The 18,590-nt window shown below is 41.6% G+C and overlaps 1 protein-coding gene across 2 annotated transcripts; it reads left to right on the top strand.

The window, feature by feature from the left end:
• Positions 1-6,655: 6,655 nt before the first annotated feature.
• eno1a (enolase 1a, (alpha)) lies at positions 6,656-18,055 on the top strand. Of its 2 annotated transcripts, none has more exons than XM_029505430.1 (12): positions 6,656-6,809; positions 11,752-11,846; positions 13,810-13,905; positions 14,423-14,481; positions 14,840-14,909; positions 15,417-15,550; positions 15,662-15,884; positions 16,321-16,518; positions 16,922-17,123; positions 17,225-17,333; positions 17,438-17,496; positions 17,581-18,055. In XM_029505430.1, the coding sequence occupies exons 2-12, from the start codon at positions 11,762-11,764 to the stop codon at positions 17,642-17,644; spliced, it is 1,299 nt and encodes a 432-aa protein (XP_029361290.1). In that variant the 5' UTR covers positions 6,656-6,809; positions 11,752-11,761; the 3' UTR covers positions 17,645-18,055. The 2 variants fall into 2 exon arrangements, with proteins under 2 accessions (XP_029361290.1, XP_029361291.1); XM_029505431.1 differs by lacking the exon at positions 14,423-14,481 and adding an exon at positions 14,049-14,107.
• The last annotated feature ends 535 nt before the right edge of the window (positions 18,056-18,590 follow it).

Here is an 18,590-nt window from a genome sequence, read left to right as displayed (position 1 = left end):
CATGCAATGGTATCAGAAAAATAATAAACAAAAAGAGCATAACAGCCAGATCCTGTCATCATATGAATTTAACAAAACAACATACATCAACTAACAACTGGTTAGTATACAATAAATAATAGGTGAGTGCCCAAGTTCCCTAACTAGGACAGTCCCTACAGGGGATCCTAAATTTGTCCTTTCCAGCGTTGTCTTCCTTTTTTAACGGCCAGATGAAAATTTGCTAAACCAAAAGTGTTCAAAAAAGGGTAGATTGTTGATGTGTCATGGCAATGCAGTTAACAGACCAATGCAAATCATATGACTGTTTCAGCCACAGGCTTCCACAAACATGTGTAAAAGTAATTGTTGCATGACTGCAGTTCCATCTTCCCAGCAGGGACCTTTGGATAGGAAGACATTTTTTTTGTTTCCCCCCCAAGGAACAAAAAGCATGAAATTGACTAAATGAAAAAGACTGAGATACACAATAGTATTAAACATGGGAAAGATCTATCCTCTCAAAACAAAACAAGTCACCCAAGACGGGGTTTAGCAGGAAAATGGCTAGAACTTAAATATTGGTAAAGTGTTTTAGGTTTTTGGCAATAGTCTTTTAAAAAAAATTGAGCTCTACTTAGAGAGGGCACCATGATTGCCTGTCAACAAACCTGGTCAGCAAAATTTCACATTGGGGACAAATATTGATAAAAATCTTAGGTGCCATATTGACTGATGAACACTGGCTGAACACTCAACTGTGTGACTGTTTTGCTGCTTAAGATGCTACATCACTAAACTCCTGTGGTAATTACCACAGCGAACTATGGGTCATAATGACTTGTTGCACAGACAAATTAAAACATTTCTTTTTTTTTTAAACAGGAGGACCTCGTTCAAGCAAAGTATGCAATGAAAATTTAAGAATATTATTGACCACCTGAAACGGGTCATTAAAATTCATAAAAAAAAAAATAATTAAAAAAAAAAAATTGTTGACAGCATAAAGGGAAGTCAAGTTTGTGTGCACACTGGGCGTTCACAAACTTTGATCTGATGAAACAAATTCACTTCCTCTTAAACATGCTGTTGTGAAAATTGAGTGATAGAGCTAGATTGCTGGTTTATTCTTTTAAATTACTTGTGTGCGTGTCAGTGCAGCCTCTTTTTCTGAACTGTACCAAAAAGGTTCTCAAGATAGCTGGACGGAAAAACTATGTTTATTTCTGTGTATCTGTTAAGTGGCTTTTCATCGTGTGACTTAACTTTTTCTGAACTTTTGTCAAAGTGCTTTCTGATTAATGTCAAATTTCTAGGAAGTTGTGCTTCATACTGGGGGCCAAAGATATGTGTGGAAAAACTTTATGTCACAGTCAACCAAGTTTTATTAAAAGTGTTATATACATGAAAGCATGCTGACTGTTAGATCCATCCTCTATATCATGGAATACCACTGCAGAGAGAGACTTGATGGCTTTTAGATCCTTTTACCTTTTCAACCAGGCTCCACTGAGCATGAAGGATCTTTCCAGAAACGCCCAGCTCACACAGTTCCACACATTCACACCTGGAAGCTGCCCAGTGAAACCACAGTCTGACTCACTGAGCAGCTGCACTGGGGGAAATGGGTCAAACTGTAAGAATAAAAAGGAGAAATTCCTGCTTTGCTTTACTTAAAAATTTTCTTGACCTTAAGATCTGTGTTGGGGGTTAAAGGAGTTGGAGGTCCTGTTTAGAATATTACTCAGAAATTTGAAGCTGGGGTGAGGAAGATAAACCAGCGTTCACACCTCATTCACCCAGTCTGCCTCATTTTAAAAGTTAAAGTTTTAGAAGTGTTAAAGAGTGCAGAGACTTTGCTCATGGGAAACCTCCTTTGTTCACTCACAGCAACATGCAGCAGATCAATGTGTCTCTTTTTCGTCTTGGCCAGTGCAGTTGTGACCAAGCATTTCACAGCTAGTTGGAAGAGGAGGGGGGTACAGTGAGGTGGCAGACACTTGGGTTACCACTAACAGAATAACTGAGTAGATATGTAACCAAAGTAAATGAAGTTCATCTTTTTGAGAAATACACTTCTCAGGAATTACTCATCTTGAGAAATATGATTGGTTCTCAGTTGTAACAAGGCAATCGGGCAAAATACTGGAGGAAATTAGTGTCTCTGGTTAAGAGTGATGCGTGGTCATGGTGATATTCTTTAATGCAGACATAGATATGCTCCGTTTCCAGTTTTGTGATAAGCTAAGATAACTTGGTATCATATCAACAAGAAGAGCTTTTGTCCCCCGTGTGATAGAGTTTCCTCTCGCCTTTTGGTTGGTCCAGACTGAAATCCCACAGATTGATTGCCCTGAAACTTCAATCAGAGCTTCATTGAATGGCCTGTTGGTGTTCTTTCTCCAGTGTCCCCCAAAGTTTGATTTTTGGCTCAGAGGGAAGTGTCTCGCAAAGGCATGGAATCTTATTGACATATTTACGGTCTCTAGTGGAAGAATTCCAACAGTACTTTGTGCTTCTTGTTTATTAGCTAATTTTTCCCAATTTCCCAATTTTTCCCAAGTTCCCAAGACCACATTCACATTTCTGACAGTGACAAAGTGCTCTCTGACTTATGAACCACACTGTACATTCTTGCATTGTGAGTGCAAGGGAGGGGACATGCACGGACGCGCGCGCCAGGGAGATTTTCCACAATTTAACAAATCTACAGTTGTTGTAATGATTGGATTAGATAAATCTAGTTAGTCAAGTATTAATGAATTATTCATGAATCCTGATGGTAACCATTGTTAATTTTGAACAAAGCTTGTCTGGGACCAAGAATACCTTTTCTTTTTTCCTCAGGACAGACATTTTCAAATGAATGGTGGCACTCATATTGGCATATTGGTTTAAAGTGCTCCACATAGGCCTGATTCTTGCTCAAATAAGTTTGTTTGTGAATCTGTGGTTTCTGTAGATTTCTGCAAGTGTTTCCAAAAATGTACCCTCTTGAAAATTTGATGTACAGAGCAGAGTTACCTAAATAATTTCTTGTTCATGGCTTCCAACATGTCAGATTTTGCTGGTACATTTGAATAAAAAAAAAAAAAAAAAATTGACCGTGTGAACAACACATGCTTCTCTAAAATGAATTCAAATTTCTGCTGTGAAGCCTAAAAATGCCTTTTAGTTAAAATTAATAATGAACTTAACTTGCAGATTAGACATTTATATGAATTTTGATTTTTGAGTAAACAAGAAACTTGTGACATAAAATGGACCAGACTCAGACTCCCTAACAACTAACTTCCACCCTGCCCTATGTGCCCCAAAGATAATATCTAACTAGGCCAGTGAGCAGTTATAGCTAACATGTCCTTGGGGCCATCAGGTGGGAACCTCCTTTCACCGGTGTTTCGTCTAGTTAGTCCCACGACACCTCCAGGAGGCTAAACAGTGATCACTGGTGTCCCAGAGTCACCCCTTGATGCCAGCCATCACCACTCCTCATATCAAGACAACTATCTCAAACAACACTACCGTCAACTAGAAAGCGGGGTGGGGATACAGACCCTGGTTCAGGTAGGGGACATGAAAGTGTAGAGGGTGCAGGAGGTGGAGGACAAGCTACACTGGCAGATTCAGCCAACAAACTCACCTGAACAGTCCTATAATCAAACCAATACAAGCCAACTCACCTGGACTAACCGCATGGTCTCAAAGAGGCTCAAGCAGGCCACACCCTCCACTTAAATACACTTCCTCTTCCTGGATTTCTTCCTCTGCTTCTCCCTAGAGTCTGTCTAGCTTAAGAGCTCCCCCTGCTGGGCCCCCAGCTACTATTACTTCTTCTAATCCAAATCCACCAACTGGATCTTACTGCCTCATCTGACATTTCCTTCACTATTTATCTCACCTCTTTCCCCTTCCTCCTAACTCCCTCAGCAAAGCAACAGCAGATCATGCTGCAAACCTTTACAACATGACAAAATGTGCTTTAGGTGTGCAGTACCTGAACACAATGAACATAGCGTGTCTCCAGAGTTTTAGGTTCTGGGGAGTTGGCAATACATTATATGTTACATCATACATCATACCTATCAAAAATCTAATACTACTTTCCTCCATGCTCCACAGCTCTTTCCAACTAAGCTTTTTCTTCTCTACACCTTCCCAGTTCAACCACTGTCCCTGCTTAGCCTGAGCCACTGCCCACGCACTCCTTAATATTTCCTCCTGTCTGCGCACCCGCTCTCCAACCAGCTTCCTCTTCTCTTTGGGACCTGCTCTGCTCCACACCGGTTTGCCTGGACCAAGTGCCAAACCTCCCCGGCCTATCTGTACATTACCCACAATCTCCGTATGCCTAAGAGTTGCTTTCACTTCCTGCACTGCCATTTTTGCTTTCCATTTGCTCCCCTTGGTTGGGTTTGGAACCACCTTACTAACTACCACGTCTTTACTCCCAGATCAGGAGAACAGGAGCTCTGTCCCAACCTTAGTACATTTAAACTCCACTAGACTAGATACTGGGAGCTGTATGCCTTTCCCATTAAGTGCCTCAGTGTTTAAACATCTCAGAACACCTAGCCACTTCCTAATGTAAAAACTTACTTGTCTTTCCATTTTCTCTGCAGGAGATATTGGAATCTCATATACTGGCAGTTACCATATCAACCTGGGAAATAATCCAAACTGCAAACACCACAGCTTCAACTTTCCTGGAAGCCCTAATTTGTCTATTCTATCCAGTCCCTCAGCAATATCCTTCCGAAACTGCACTACCTGTTCTCCGTCATGCAAATCTGTCTTGTACCACCGACCGAGACTCTTTACTGGGTTTTCCTTAATTATTGGAATTTCCTCTTCATCTATTACAAACTTTCGATCACTTAATCTCCTTCTACTTATTGAGATACTTCTAGACTTACTAGGCTTGATTTTCATACTAGCCCAATTTAAGTTTTTACTAAGTCTCTCAAGTATTCTTTTCATACATGGCACTGTTGTAATTATCAACGTCATATCATCCATGCATGCCCTAATTAATGTAAGGCACATCCCATCCTGTCACCTCTCTCCACCTAGAAGCCCTAATTATTACCTCCATTGCCATTGTGAATGCTAAAGGAGAAATTGTACACCCTGCCATAATATCTATTTCTAGCCTCTGCCAACCTGTTGTAAAGCCTGCTGTACTTAAGCATAGTCTGATATCCTGGAAATATGCTCTTACTAAATTAACAACTACTCCAGGCACTCTAAAATAATCAAATGCCTCCCAAATAAGGCTATGTGGCACTGACCCAAATGCATTTGGTCCAAGAATATTTTGGCTCGTTGTTTTGTGTTACCTGTCCTGTTCTATCCTCTCAAGAGCATTTTGTCTGTCACATTTCTGTACTTGTATATAAATTTAAATGTTAAAGCACACGTTGTTACTTTTGGTGTGGTCATTTGAACATTTATTCAACCACTGTGTGAAGTTTGGCTGTTTTTAAGGTGTTCGTCCATTACTGCTTCCATAAGTGTAAGGCTCATTTAAAAGATACAGTAACTCTTTAAGTGTGTCATTTTAAGATATAAAAATGTCAAGTACATTTTTTTACTGTGATTAGGAATACAACTGAATAATTTGGGGCCAGTAATCTCTCTTATCCTGGTAATACTAGTAAACTATATGCCGGGGGGCATTTTTAGTGAGAGCATTCAGCCAGCAGATGGTGCAGTTGGGTGTCATACTGTCAGTCTCAAGGTCACTGCAGCAGGATTTCAGCACGCCATTGACAGGAACTCCAGCATCTCTGATCTGCTGTGGATGTTGCACTGCACTGCGCAGCTGCATGAAACCGCTGTCTTGTGCTGATGAGATGTCAGACTTCTGTTGGAAACTCTGTGATTCATTGCAGAAAAGTCTCTAAATGAATTACTGGTGCAGTCCCTGGTTTTAAGACATGACAGTTGCACGTCCTAATGCATATCGAAACTTTTTAGTTTTGTGTTCCTCTGAATGGTAAACTGCTATGCCCATACCACCATTTTGATGGAAGAATAAATCATGTGTTGATATAGACAAAAAAAAAAAAGTAAAAAAAAACATTACAAAGTGCATTACTGCATCTTAAAACAGATAGGGGATTTGAAGGTCAAGGTTATATCTTTTGTGAACAATCCCTCAATTCCCTTTTCATACTTAGCTTAGTATGAAATGTATGAAATCTCCAAGTGCTGGACTGAACTGTGACTGTTTCAACTCCAAATGTACAAATGATGTCCAGTTGCCCCTCTGAGTTACACTCTTATAGATGTATTCATGATTATGATGTTTAAGTGAGTCTCTCCTTTTTTGACATTTTAGTGAATGTCAAATAGGAAAAGACAAGTCAGTACCAGAAAACGTACCATGTGACCAGGCACGAACTACCGCATCGGGGATGACTGCCTGATGCTCCGCACGTACACATCTCTGCGTCATCCTTCCGGATAAAATACATTCCCCATAATCCACCCCCAAATTAGACCCCTCCCCCCCCCCACACACACACACACATTTGGCTCCCTGTACGTTTGAATGCCGTCTTTATTATAAGTGATGCTCCTGCCAAGACACCAAATCCACATCCTCTTCCTCCGAACCGTGTGACTCCTCGCGGTGGTGAACGTGCAGCCCACCGCGTAACGTCCGCACGAGCCGGAGCGCCGGCCAATCACGTCGCTCCGCAGCCCGTTCCTTCCTGATTACGTCCACTTATCACCGACCCCGGGACGTCACGAGCGCCTTCTCTGCCTGCCAGTCCGCACGAGCGAGACGCATCTCCGTCGCTGCACACAGTTAGGTCGGAAAGGTAACGCCGCCTCCGTTTCTTCTGCTTTTTTACCTCCTGTGGCTGCTCAGCCCACAGAGCCACTCCTAAAACACTCTCTGCTCAAACTAACCGTTTTGTCTTCTTCTCAAAATATGTGCGTGCTGCTCTTCCTTCTCGACGGTGACCTCGAAGTGTCGTCCTTCTCAGACATTTTTTTTCTGCTTTTTATCCGCCGCGGGTCGACCGCCAGTTGATGGCTGATAGTGGTCAGTTTGTAGTCCCCCGGTCTATTTTTAACTTGACCGTCAGCTGGCGACATGTCTGTCCATTTAGAGCTGCAGCCTGTGTGGAGGGGTGGGTGGGCGTCAAGTTCCAAACTCTACTTCCAGCACACGGTCTTTTTCCCGTTCTGAAGGCAGAAGGGAGGTGATGGATGTCGGACACCGCCACATGTTGCTTGCGGCAGAAACGGGGGTGTGTCCGACGAACACGGGAAGATTACCGCCGGAGACCCGGTGTTCGTCTCTGCCCTGCAGACCTGCACAGGCTGAATGGGCACGTTGTTGGTTAAAGGTGTTCCTGCGCTTATGCGTTGAATTTAATCTCACTAGCAAAACACTACTATGTCTTATGGCTATATTCGTGCAGTCCAACCAGAGGTCATTCTAATTTAGCTGCTTATAAAACATATCAGGTATCAACCCTTCATTATTTATTTATCTGTAGGTGCCATTTTGTGCTGCCAGGCTGCCTCCTTGCTGCTCACCAGCTATACAGCAACCTGACTGCAAAAACAACTTCAATTCTGTAGAAATCTTCTCGACTATGTGCTGAGGACACCCACGACATGTCTTGTTTTCTCGAAAAGATTTCAGGAAATAGTGAGAAATTCAGAGCAGTCTCCCCAAATATTTGTATATTGTCAAATATTTGCCTGTTGATGGGTTAATGGACCAAATGTTTACATTTATGTTCATTAGGACTGGTTCAGTTTAAGTTTCTGAAGTCAAATTCACTAAACTGTTAACATATGAATGAAGTATAATACATCTTAACAAATGTTTATTTTGCGATATGATCACAGAGTATGTAAAGTGAGCAATTTTCACCAGACTTTAAATGCAAATTTTGCGGTTGATGACTGTGCCAGAGATACATTTTGGTTGGTACCAACAAAACTAATGACATTCGATACCCATCCCAAGTAAACCGTAGAATACTTCCACTGTGTTTTAGTATTTTTGTCTCTTGTAACCAGGGGCAAGTTTCCACATTAAATTTGAAGGACAAAGAATTTTCCATTAGTCATAATGTAGATACTCTCTAGTTCAGCTTTGGACATTGCATTTAAAGTGATTAGATGAGTGAGTGGATCCATAGATTCAGGGCAAGTTGGATAAAAAAAATGTAAATCAATAGAGCAGCAGACATCATGGTCTGTCTGGCTCAAATCCTTCTCTGACCTCCACTGCTGGAATTTGAAAAATAACAAGGGATTCAAGAGATTAGACCACAACCAAATCCTTTAACCAACATGCATTGTGAATGGCAACTCATTTATCATTTCTTATTGTGACTTTTCATTCATGTTATCAGGAGTTATTGCTGAAGTGTTTGGCAGTAGTGCACTCAACGCTGTTTTGCAATCAGATAAATTGAGTAAACTGAAGGAACCGCAGAGGTTTTTTTTTTTTTTTTTTTTTTGGTGCATGGGCCACATATTTCTGTGACTAATGTCTCTGCAGTCTGTCTCCAAAGTCCGGCTATAAATTAGATTACATTTTGTTCTGACGTTAATTAGTGCCACGGGCTATAAGCACAGAGGACACTACTTCGTAGTGGCCTCTGTGCATAGCACGAGGCACTACTTAATCTTCTCCATACTTATTAATATTATTCTTATTATTCCGTCACTTTTTCGTCCGTTAATGCGGGTCGTACCACTGAACGAACCCCAACAATATATATATCAAAACGTGCGGCTCGATTGGGAATAGCGTGCTAAGTTCTGGGTAGTCGATATTCCGATTTTTCCCAAAGTTATTCCCAAAAAAACCAGCCGAAATTTTCCATAGAGAATGCATTGGAGACGACGAAAAATCGCCTCAAAAATTCACCTTTTTTCTCATCCGCATAGCTCAGTCATACGTGCACCTAAAAATATCATTCAAACTTTAAAACGGAGGAAATCTTGTGCTCTTTCCACAAAATCAAACCTTTTTCTCCTAAACAGTCCACTTTTCAAACTACGAGCTCTCAAAGGAGCAGTCCGAATCACTTTTTCCTCAAAGTTAGAGTGTAACCGCTCGTTAAGTAGAGTGAGAGCACTGTGAAAAAGTAACCGACATTTTCATGTTTAACTCGAGCTCACGGCCAAACCGTGAAAGGGAGACAAAAGATTTTTTGTCAAAACGTAGACACGGGTCTTGGGGTTCATAAAATCTAAGTTTGAGAGCTCTACTCCTCACCAAATTTAAACTGGAGGGCTCAGAGCGTCAGCAACACCTGGTTTTGGCCCAATTGACTGTAATGCAAATCAAGGTTTCGCTAAAAACAATTTCACTCTGTCTTTGCACTGTCCCTACACGCTCATTTTAAGGAGTTTTCCTTTCAAATAAGACTGTCAGAATCCCCAGACTCTTCTGTCTTTCACGGTGTTTTCGTTTTTCGGACCGGAGCTACGGTTTGCTCGCAATTCGAAGTAGTTCGGGACGTGGTCAAAAGCCACTTTTCGGAGCGTTTTCGGGAGAGTCTGAGCTCTGACCCGAACGAATTCTCAAATCACCGTGACGACCGCATCTCTCTCAGCTCAGGTCTGTGGATCAAACCCACTTCACTTTGGAGCCTCACTGCTTCGTCACACTTTGTCACAGAAACGCCGTTCAAAGTTTAAACGGGTCAGAAGACTTTGAACTCTGTTCGTGAGAAAAGGCTTTATGATAGCTCCTACGCTTACTACGCAATCACAGATCAATTGTCAGGCTGGTCTCATCTCACTCTGTCTGTGGCCTATGGCCATCACTTTGAATGATTTCTTCTCAAAGACACACACAGAGATATAGAGATGTAGACACAGATAGATATCCAGACGCACTCACACATGTACACAGATGCAAACAGAGACAGATATACAGACGCACTCACACATTTACACAGACATACAAAGAGACAGATATACAGATGCACTCACACTTTACACAGACATCCACAGAGACAGATATACAGCTCAGGTCTGTGGATCAAACCCACTTCACTTTGGAGCCTCACTGCTTCGTCATGCTTTGTCACAGAAAGTCCGTTCAAAGTTTAAAAAGGTCACGAGACTTTGACCTCTGTTTGTGACAAAAGGCTTTATGATAGCTCCTACGCTTACTACACAATCACAGATCAATTGTCATGCTGGTCTCATCTCACTCTGTCTGTGGCCTATGGCCATCACTTTGAATGATTTCTTCTCAAAGACACACAGAGATATAGAGATGTAGACACAGATAGATATCCAGACGCACACAGAGACAGATATCCAGACGCACTCACACATGTACACAGACACACACAGAGACAAATATCCAGACGCACTCACACATATACACAGACGCAAACAGAGACAGATATACAGACGCAATCACACATATACACAGACAGAAATAGAGGCAGATATAGACACGCACTCACACATTTACACAGACATACACAGAGACAGATATACAGACACGCGCATTGTCAAAAGCCATGGGAGAGTCTGAGCTCTGACCTGAGCGAATTCTCAAATCACCGTGATGACCGCAGCTCTCCCAGCTCAGGTCTATGTGAAGCTGTTGCTGTGGATCAAACCCACCCCACTTTGGAGCCTCAATGCTTCGTCATGCTTTGTCACAGAAAGTCCGTTCAAAGTTTAAAAAGGTCATGAGACTTTGACCTCTATTTGTGACGACAGGCTTTATGATAGCTCCTACGCTTCCTCCACAATCACAGATCAATTGTCATGCTGGTCTCATCTCACTCTGTCTGTTGGCTATGGCCATCACTTTGAATGATTTCTTCTCAGAGACAGACACAGAGATATAGAGATGCAGACACAGACAGATATACAGACGCACACAGAGACAGATATCCAGACGCACTCGCACATGTACACAGACACACACAGAGACAAATATCCAGACGCACTCACACATATACACAGACATACATACAGTCAGATAGACATATGCACTCACACATTTACACAGACATACACAGAGACAGATATACAGATCAGGTCTGTGGATCAAACCCACCCCACTTTGGAGCCTCACTGCTTCGTCATGCTTTGTCACAGAAACTCCGTTCAAAGTTTAAAAAGGTCACGAGACTTTGACCTCTGTTTGTGACGACAGGCTTTATGATAGCTCCTACGCTTACTACACAATCACAGATCAATTGTCATGCTGGTCTCATCTCACTCTGTCTGTGGCCTATGGCCATCACTTTCAATTTCTTCTCAAAGACACACACAGAGATATAGAGATGCCAGATACAGACAGATATACAGACGCACACAGAGACAGATATACAGACGTACTCCCACATATACACAGACACAAATAGAGACAGATATAGACACGCACTCACACATTTACACAGACATACACAGAGACAGATATACAGACACACTCATTGAATCGAGCTCAATCGGTTCTCCGAGCGGAAATTTCAGCAGGAAGGCTTTCGACAGCATGACGGTACGCGGGTTGCTCGTCCAGTCGAGGGGCGACGGGCGACGGGCGAAGGGCAACAAACGACGGGCGACGGACGACGGGCCCCGGGTCCCGTGGCACTTCAAAATTTCCCTGGAATTTTCTAGTTGGTATTACAGTTTTCACTGATTTGGCTCAAAGCTTAAATGCAGACAGTAGCACTGCAGCATAGCCACTGTCTGTCTGCTTGGACCATGAGACTGCGCTATACCAAACTCTGTTTTCTGCTGTCTCATCTGCAGATCCAGAACCATGTCCATCCTGAAGATCCACGCCCGTGAGATTTTTGACTCCCGTGGCAACCCCACCGTGGAGGTTGATCTGTACACCAAGAAAGGTATTGTATGGCCAATACTTGTGATTTTTACATTCAATTTAACATTGTGACCAATGTTGGCACATGTACCCAGCCACCTGGGGAAGACCTCTGTACATCCTTAATGCGATGTACAACAGGTTTTTCAAGGTCAACCATAATTTTGTATAAAACCATAAAACTTGCAATTACTGCTGAATATGTGTGAAAGATGCAATTATAACATATTTGTTTCTTCGTAAAATTCTTTTTGTATCTAATCAAGTTATAAAGCTGGTGAAGACTAGACAGTGATGGTTGAGTGAGTATCAGTGTTCTGGTGTGAGCTCCAGGACCATAGTGGGCAGATCAGATGATGAATGTTTGAAAATAGCTCCTGTAATACCACACTGCCTGTACTGCTTTTTGTTACTGTAAGAGTTTATGTTTTGGACCACTAATAGTTTATACATTAGGCACCACTAGCAAACCCATGAGTTGGAATATTGCATAGAAGGTATTGATGACAGATTAATAAAATTCACTGTATTGCTGTACTATAATTTAGAGTACATAGATACATAGATACATTACATAATGAACCTGAAACACTTAAAACCTGTACTGTGACCAAAGGCTGGGATTTGTTTATTTAATTAACTAATGGCTGGATTGGAGGTTTTTTGGCAATCCATTCTGCTCTGTGAGATAAAACAAAAGGACAACTCAACCCAATTAAATGTCCCGAGAATGTTGATGAAGCAACCTGAATGACCATTGACGTGGAAGAGAATGGAGCAGACTGACAGGCCTTAACGCAGTGGCAGGAAATCGACAGCCATATTCTGCAGCCCCAGTTTTAACCCTAACCCTTGCTATGTGCTCCAGTTTACTGTAAATAGCACCTTTTTATTCCCTTTTTTGGACACAGCCCACTCTTTTAAGGCCAGCAGGCATGATTTGGCATAAACGGCTCAGTGAGTGCAGCACCCAGAGTGTGTCTGTCATAATAAATGTGCTCTGCTGTATTATGTAACCAGCTTTCCTCACAAACCAGCTTGCCTCAAGATCAAAGGCATACGAGAAAATGCTTGTTGTAAGAATGATGTAATTTCAGTAGCTCCAGAAATCCAGAGAGACATTTATTCTCATTTGAATTGTAATGTCTCAGTTGTAATTTCTCTGAAATAGAATATATATTTAAATGTATTTATTTGTAAATATGCTTTTGAATTTCATCAATGTAAAGTCAATCTCACTCAAACCATTACATTTATTCTACTGATGAATCTTATGATTGAATTTGACCTGGTAAATTCAATGCAGACATGATGTGAAAGCCTGACAGGCTATAACATTTCAGCTCAGAGCCTGATGGGCCGTTCCCAGCATCTCTTTGCTCCACTTCTCAGTACAGAAGATGCGTTAAGCCTGAGCTCACAGTCGAGACAGCAGCTCTATCCTCCTGTCCTTTATCGCCTCAGACTGGTCCAGCAGACCATCCATGCTGGTCTACTGGACAAACTAAATACATTTGTGCTCATCCCAAATTTCCATTTGATTGGTTGAAACCAAAATTAGTCTTTTTAAATGGCCATGGCTTCGCATACTCCCACAGCTGCACTGGCAGCCTGTCTTTTCTTGTTACATCTTAGCCCTCTTTAACACAGCCAGTACAACTTCCTCCCCACTCTTTTGAACATAAAACAATGGACAGCATTACTGAGGCAGGGCAACAGCTGAGCCTCCACTGCGTTTCACTTGGTGGTGATTTTGTGAATACTAAGCATCCCCTCCTACACTCAATGTCCTGACCAACATGTTCTTGTAAATAGAACCTGAGCTGCATGAATTCCACGTCTTATTTATACGCATCAAAGTCAGTCAGATGCAATGATAAAGGCTCATATGTTTAAAATTACATAATTTATCAAACTGCAGTCTGTCTTTCTTTCTGTCCTGCAAATGGCACAGCAAAAGTAAAACATTCTCTGTTTTCTCCAAGGTCTTTTTAGAGCTGCAGTGCCTAGTGGTGCATCCACAGGTATCTATGAGGCTCTGGAGCTCCGTGACAATGACAAAACCCGCTATATGGGCAAAGGTAAAGTGCCTTTCCTGACTCCTTTATCTGTCTGGTTGCTTCTGTTCTGCTCTTCTTTAGAAATACTATATCATTCTGTTGTCTATTCTAATTTTTCGCTGCTTCATTTCCGGGTTCCTCCATTTTTTTCCCCCTCTTGATAGGAGTCAAAAGAGCAGTTAAATATGTAAATGAATTCTTGGCCCCTGCATTGTGTAACCAGGTAAATAAAGAGTGGAATAACAGACTGACTTATGCATTGCTGTGCACAGCGGCATGAAGAATGGTTTTGCCTTTGAAATATAACCTTTGCAGGCATTAACAGATGTTCACAGATCTAAAAAGAAAAAAATAATAAAGATCACAATCATAGATGATACCAGATAACATCACAGTCTTGGTCATGGTTGCAAGATAATATTTTCTGTTAACTCTGCATAGTCATAAGATTGGATGGGATGCACTGTGGTCATCTGTTTGCCTGAGCTGCATGATCCTGCTCTGTCTGGGTCAGTCATAGTGTGCTTGTCCCTTGCAGGTGTCTCAAAAGCTGTTGAGCATATCAATAAAACAATTGCACCTGCACTGGTTAGCAAGGTAGGACCATTTATTGTTTGATTAATATTATTGTTAAATTACTAATTTCATCTAAAAAATTATGTGAGCATATTAGTAACGTTGGCAGCAACACACAGTCTCAATGACAAGTGGTAAGAAACTACAGAAAACCAACATGTTGAGAAGCTGATTGCTATTAATCCTTGCATTTTTAAACATAACACACCTAAATTCACAATTCACCATTGTATTAGCAGAGTGTGGGTGGTATAATTCTGATATGCTGTGATTAATCTAACATTATTGGAGTGTGTTCTGAACTAATGTGTGAGAGTTTAATCTTTGTATTCTTACTCCTAAATGTATGGTGTAACATATTGTATTATGTCTAATACAGGATGTGAGTGTTGTGGAGCAGGAGAAGATCGACAAGCTGATGCTAGACATGGATGGAACAGAAAACAAATGTAGGCTGATAACATGTGTTCTCAAATTAAGTTGGCAATATTAGTGCACAGTTTTGTAAACTTTAGAGATTTGAAATAAAATTCTATCCACTTAACATAAATATAACATAAATATAGTATGCAACTATGCCTCATGTTCATTCATAATATCTCAGCATTTTCTCACTTCAAAGTTAGCTATTTTATGGCTTTATTATGAAATTCCTCCAATATCTTATGGAAACTTGTCCTTTCCCAAAATGATGTTGATCAGTTGTCATAAAGGCCAGTTCACTGCTCACTCCAGAGTAAATTACTGAATGTCTGCTACACAGGGAGCAGTGAATAAGATGTTTTTTTTATAAGATTATGACAGCAGAAACCATTTTTTAAGTGAATACTTACAACATGCATGAAAATACTCACTGCTCAAACAATGATCAATATAGACACCAGAGAACAAGAATAATTCATGAATGTAGTCATGAAAGACCCTGTATTTAAATATTTGTGTCTGTTCTCCTTTAGCTAAGTTCGGTGCTAATGCCATCCTGGGGGTCTCCCTGGCTGTGTGCAAGGCTGGTGCAGCAGAGAAGGGCGTTCCTCTCTACCGCCACATTGCTGACCTGGCTGGCCACCCTGAAGTCATCCTGCCAGTCCCTGTGAGTATATTAGTTGAAGCGCTTAAGTCGTGTTTCTTAAATTCTCTTTAAAAGTCTATCCAGTTGAGAATCTATTAGGCTGAAAGTGGATCCTCTCCGTTTCCCCTTCAGGCTTTCAATGTCATCAACGGGGGCTCTCACGCAGGAAACAAGCTGGCCATGCAGGAGTTCATGATCCTCCCTGTGGGAGCCAGCAGCTTCAAAGAGGCCATGCGTATTGGTGCTGAGGTATACCACAACCTGAAGAATGTCATCAAGGAGAAATATGGCAAGGATGCTACCAATGTAGGAGATGAAGGAGGCTTCGCCCCCAATATCCTGGAAAACAAGGAAGGTCAGAGCAAACAGAAAGTTATAACAGCTGTTTTTTAGTAAGCATTTCATTCCAAGCAACCGATTAAAGGTCCAACTGAATGTTTTATTTATTTTAAGAAACATTTAGTTGCTGATCAACAAACGTTATTGCTGCACTCTTTGACAATTCCAAAAGGAGCACATTCTTAGACCTTCCCAGGAAAAGTACTTCACTTATCATTTCACTCTTGGGCTGACATATGCTTTCTAAATTAAGGCCTCAGTTCAGTACTGAGTGCCTTGACTGTCAGCCTTTGACTCCAGTATCAGGTCATGGTGCTGAAATGGCAAATGCCCCAGTGGGGCAGTCTTCAGAGGTGACTCATTTGTAAAAAGCAAATGTTTTAATTTTCTCAGCAACATCTCTGGGCACATTTTTACTGTAGTATGTTTTTTTTTTTTTCCCCATCTTTCAGCTCTGGAGCTGCTGAAGAATGCAATCGCCAAGGCTGGCTACACTGATAAGATTGTGATTGGCATGGATGTGGCTGCCTCTGAATTCTACAAGGGTGGAAAGTACGACCTGGACTTCAAGTCTCCTGATGACCCCAACCGCTACATTTCATCTGACAAACTGGCAGACCTCTACAAGAGCTTTGTCAAAGATTACCCTGGTGGGTAGACATGTATATAGTACTGCAGGATAACTTAGATAATTAGATTGGAATGATATGAAGCTACTTGATTTTACACAAATTTTGATCTAGCAGACTGTAGGGTAGTATATATGCAGTATAATATGAATAGAATCATGCATGCATGAAAAGGTACTGTTCTCTCATCAAGGTCATGAGCATTTTTTTTCTTCTAAAAATGTTCTCTGCACTACTGTCTCAATTAGCACATACCTAGTGTGAATAAAAGAGCACTTCACAGCTTGTTTCTACCGACCTCAAGTGGTCAGGAAAAGAAACCATTCCAGATTTTATCCTTCTTTGAGTCTCTTTCAGTAGCTCTGGTGTTTTGTTGTATCTGTTGTGGTTGACATTTCTCTTTGCTTCTGTTTATCTCTAACAGTCGTGTCTATTGAGGACCCCTTTGACCAGGATGACTGGGAGGCATGGTCCAAATTCACAGCTAGCACCAGTATCCAAGTGGTGGGTGATGACCTTACTGTGACCAACCCCAAGCGCATTGCCAAGGGTGTGGCTGACAAGGCCTGCAACTGCCTGCTGCTTAAAGTCAACCAGATTGGCTCTGTCACAGAGTCCCTGCAGGCGTGAGTGTTCACAATTGTGGGATCCTATTTGTTGCCAAAATATAAAAAAGTAAATAAAGTGTCAGCTGACTTACAGGGGTCATGTATGTCTTCTCTTTTAGCTGCAAGCTGGCCCAGAGCAATGGCTGGGGTGTGATGGTTAGCCATCGCTCTGGAGAGACAGAGGACACCTTCATTGCTGACCTGGTGGTCGGGCTCTGCACTGGCCAGGTAAAGTCTTAACTGACAAAAGATTAAGATGATGATCCAAATCTTACCACCAGTTTAGTTTTTACATCTCAGATTTGGTTTTATGTCATTAATTGTCCCATCAGATCAAGACAGGCGCACCCTGCCGATCTGAGCGATTAGCCAAGTACAATCAGCTGCTTAGGTAAGTCCAGTCCAGAAACACATGCATACTTTATTGGTTCTGTAGATCAATCCACCTTAACAAACTGTCATCTCTCTTACTCAGGATTGAAGAGGAGCTCGGGGATAAGGCCCGTTTTGCTGGCCAGAACTTCAGGCACCCCATCTAAACAGGTCTTCGTTGGGCCTCTGTGTGTTCATTGCTCATAAGTAACCCCCACACATATGCGCCAAGTTTGGTCTTCTGTCCTGCCTGGAGGGAAGATGAAGAGAACACCACGGAAATCTGAGGTCCAAGTCTGTGGTTGATACAACCACAGTTCAGGTCATAAAACTATGCTTTAGCCCCTGAATAGTGTCTGTCCTGATGTTTGTGTCAGTATAACTGTAAGAGTTTTTTTCTTTAGCGTCACGTAAGTTGTTGTGATACTCTGTTCTCTACTGATTAGTGAGCTACTGTAACTTTAGTATGGCTCTGCCAGAAGTGGTAAGAGTACTGTACTTGCAATATGTCCAATCTGTCAAGGTCTTGTGTTGCTGTAAGCACTGGCAGAAATATGTAATAAACAATATAGTTTGAAGTGTTTGGTGATTTATTTATTTTCTCCCATCCTTGGTCTAATGCTAAAACTACAATTATGTGTGCTTTCATTTGTATAATGCTGGTATTCCCAAATCAGGTTAAATGTCAATTTAAAACTGAAGTAATCAGTTTAAGATCGAAGGGTCAAAACAAAGGAAAAAAAATTAATAAATAAATCTAATTTCACATGACAATTTTCTCATTGTTGGTCTTGAATTTTCAGAATGCATTACGAATCATTTAAATCTGCCCTGTAGGTAAATATCTATCAGTAAAGGGCTCCTCAGTTCCTTCTCCTGTCTATGTGAAGTGTGTGATGTAATCTGAGTGCCACGGAGAGGCAGAAACATGAGCTCTGCAATCTGGGATGCCATTTCTGTCCTTCCCTTGGGTAAAGGAATCCAGGAGCTCTGTGCAAGCTCTTTTTATGCTGAGCCTCACCAAGATAAATGAAGGTCTATTCACCAGTAGTATGGTAGCAAAGGGGTTTGCCAGCTGGGTCTGTGCCATACCACTTCACTTTGTGTGCGCTC

The sequence above is a fragment of the Echeneis naucrates genome, chromosome 7 (genome assembly GCF_900963305.1).
Source record: "Echeneis naucrates chromosome 7, fEcheNa1.1, whole genome shotgun sequence".
NCBI classification, from domain to species: domain Eukaryota; kingdom Metazoa; phylum Chordata; class Actinopteri; order Carangiformes; family Echeneidae; genus Echeneis; species Echeneis naucrates.
Note: the sequence above shows the minus strand (reverse complement) of the source record. Positions and strands in the feature narration are given on the sequence as shown.

Coding starts and splice junctions, on each gene's coding strand:
- eno1a (XM_029505430.1), top strand. CDS start 11,762: ATGTCCATCCTGAAGATCCACGCCCGTGAGATTTTTGACTCCCGTGGC. Junction 14,482..14,839: donor CACCTGCACTGGTTAGCAAG/GTAGGACCATTT, acceptor TGTCTAATACAG/GATGTGAGTGTTGTGGAGCA. Junction 17,497..17,580: donor AAGTACAATCAGCTGCTTAG/GTAAGTCCAGTC, acceptor TCTCTTACTCAG/GATTGAAGAGGAGCTCGGGG.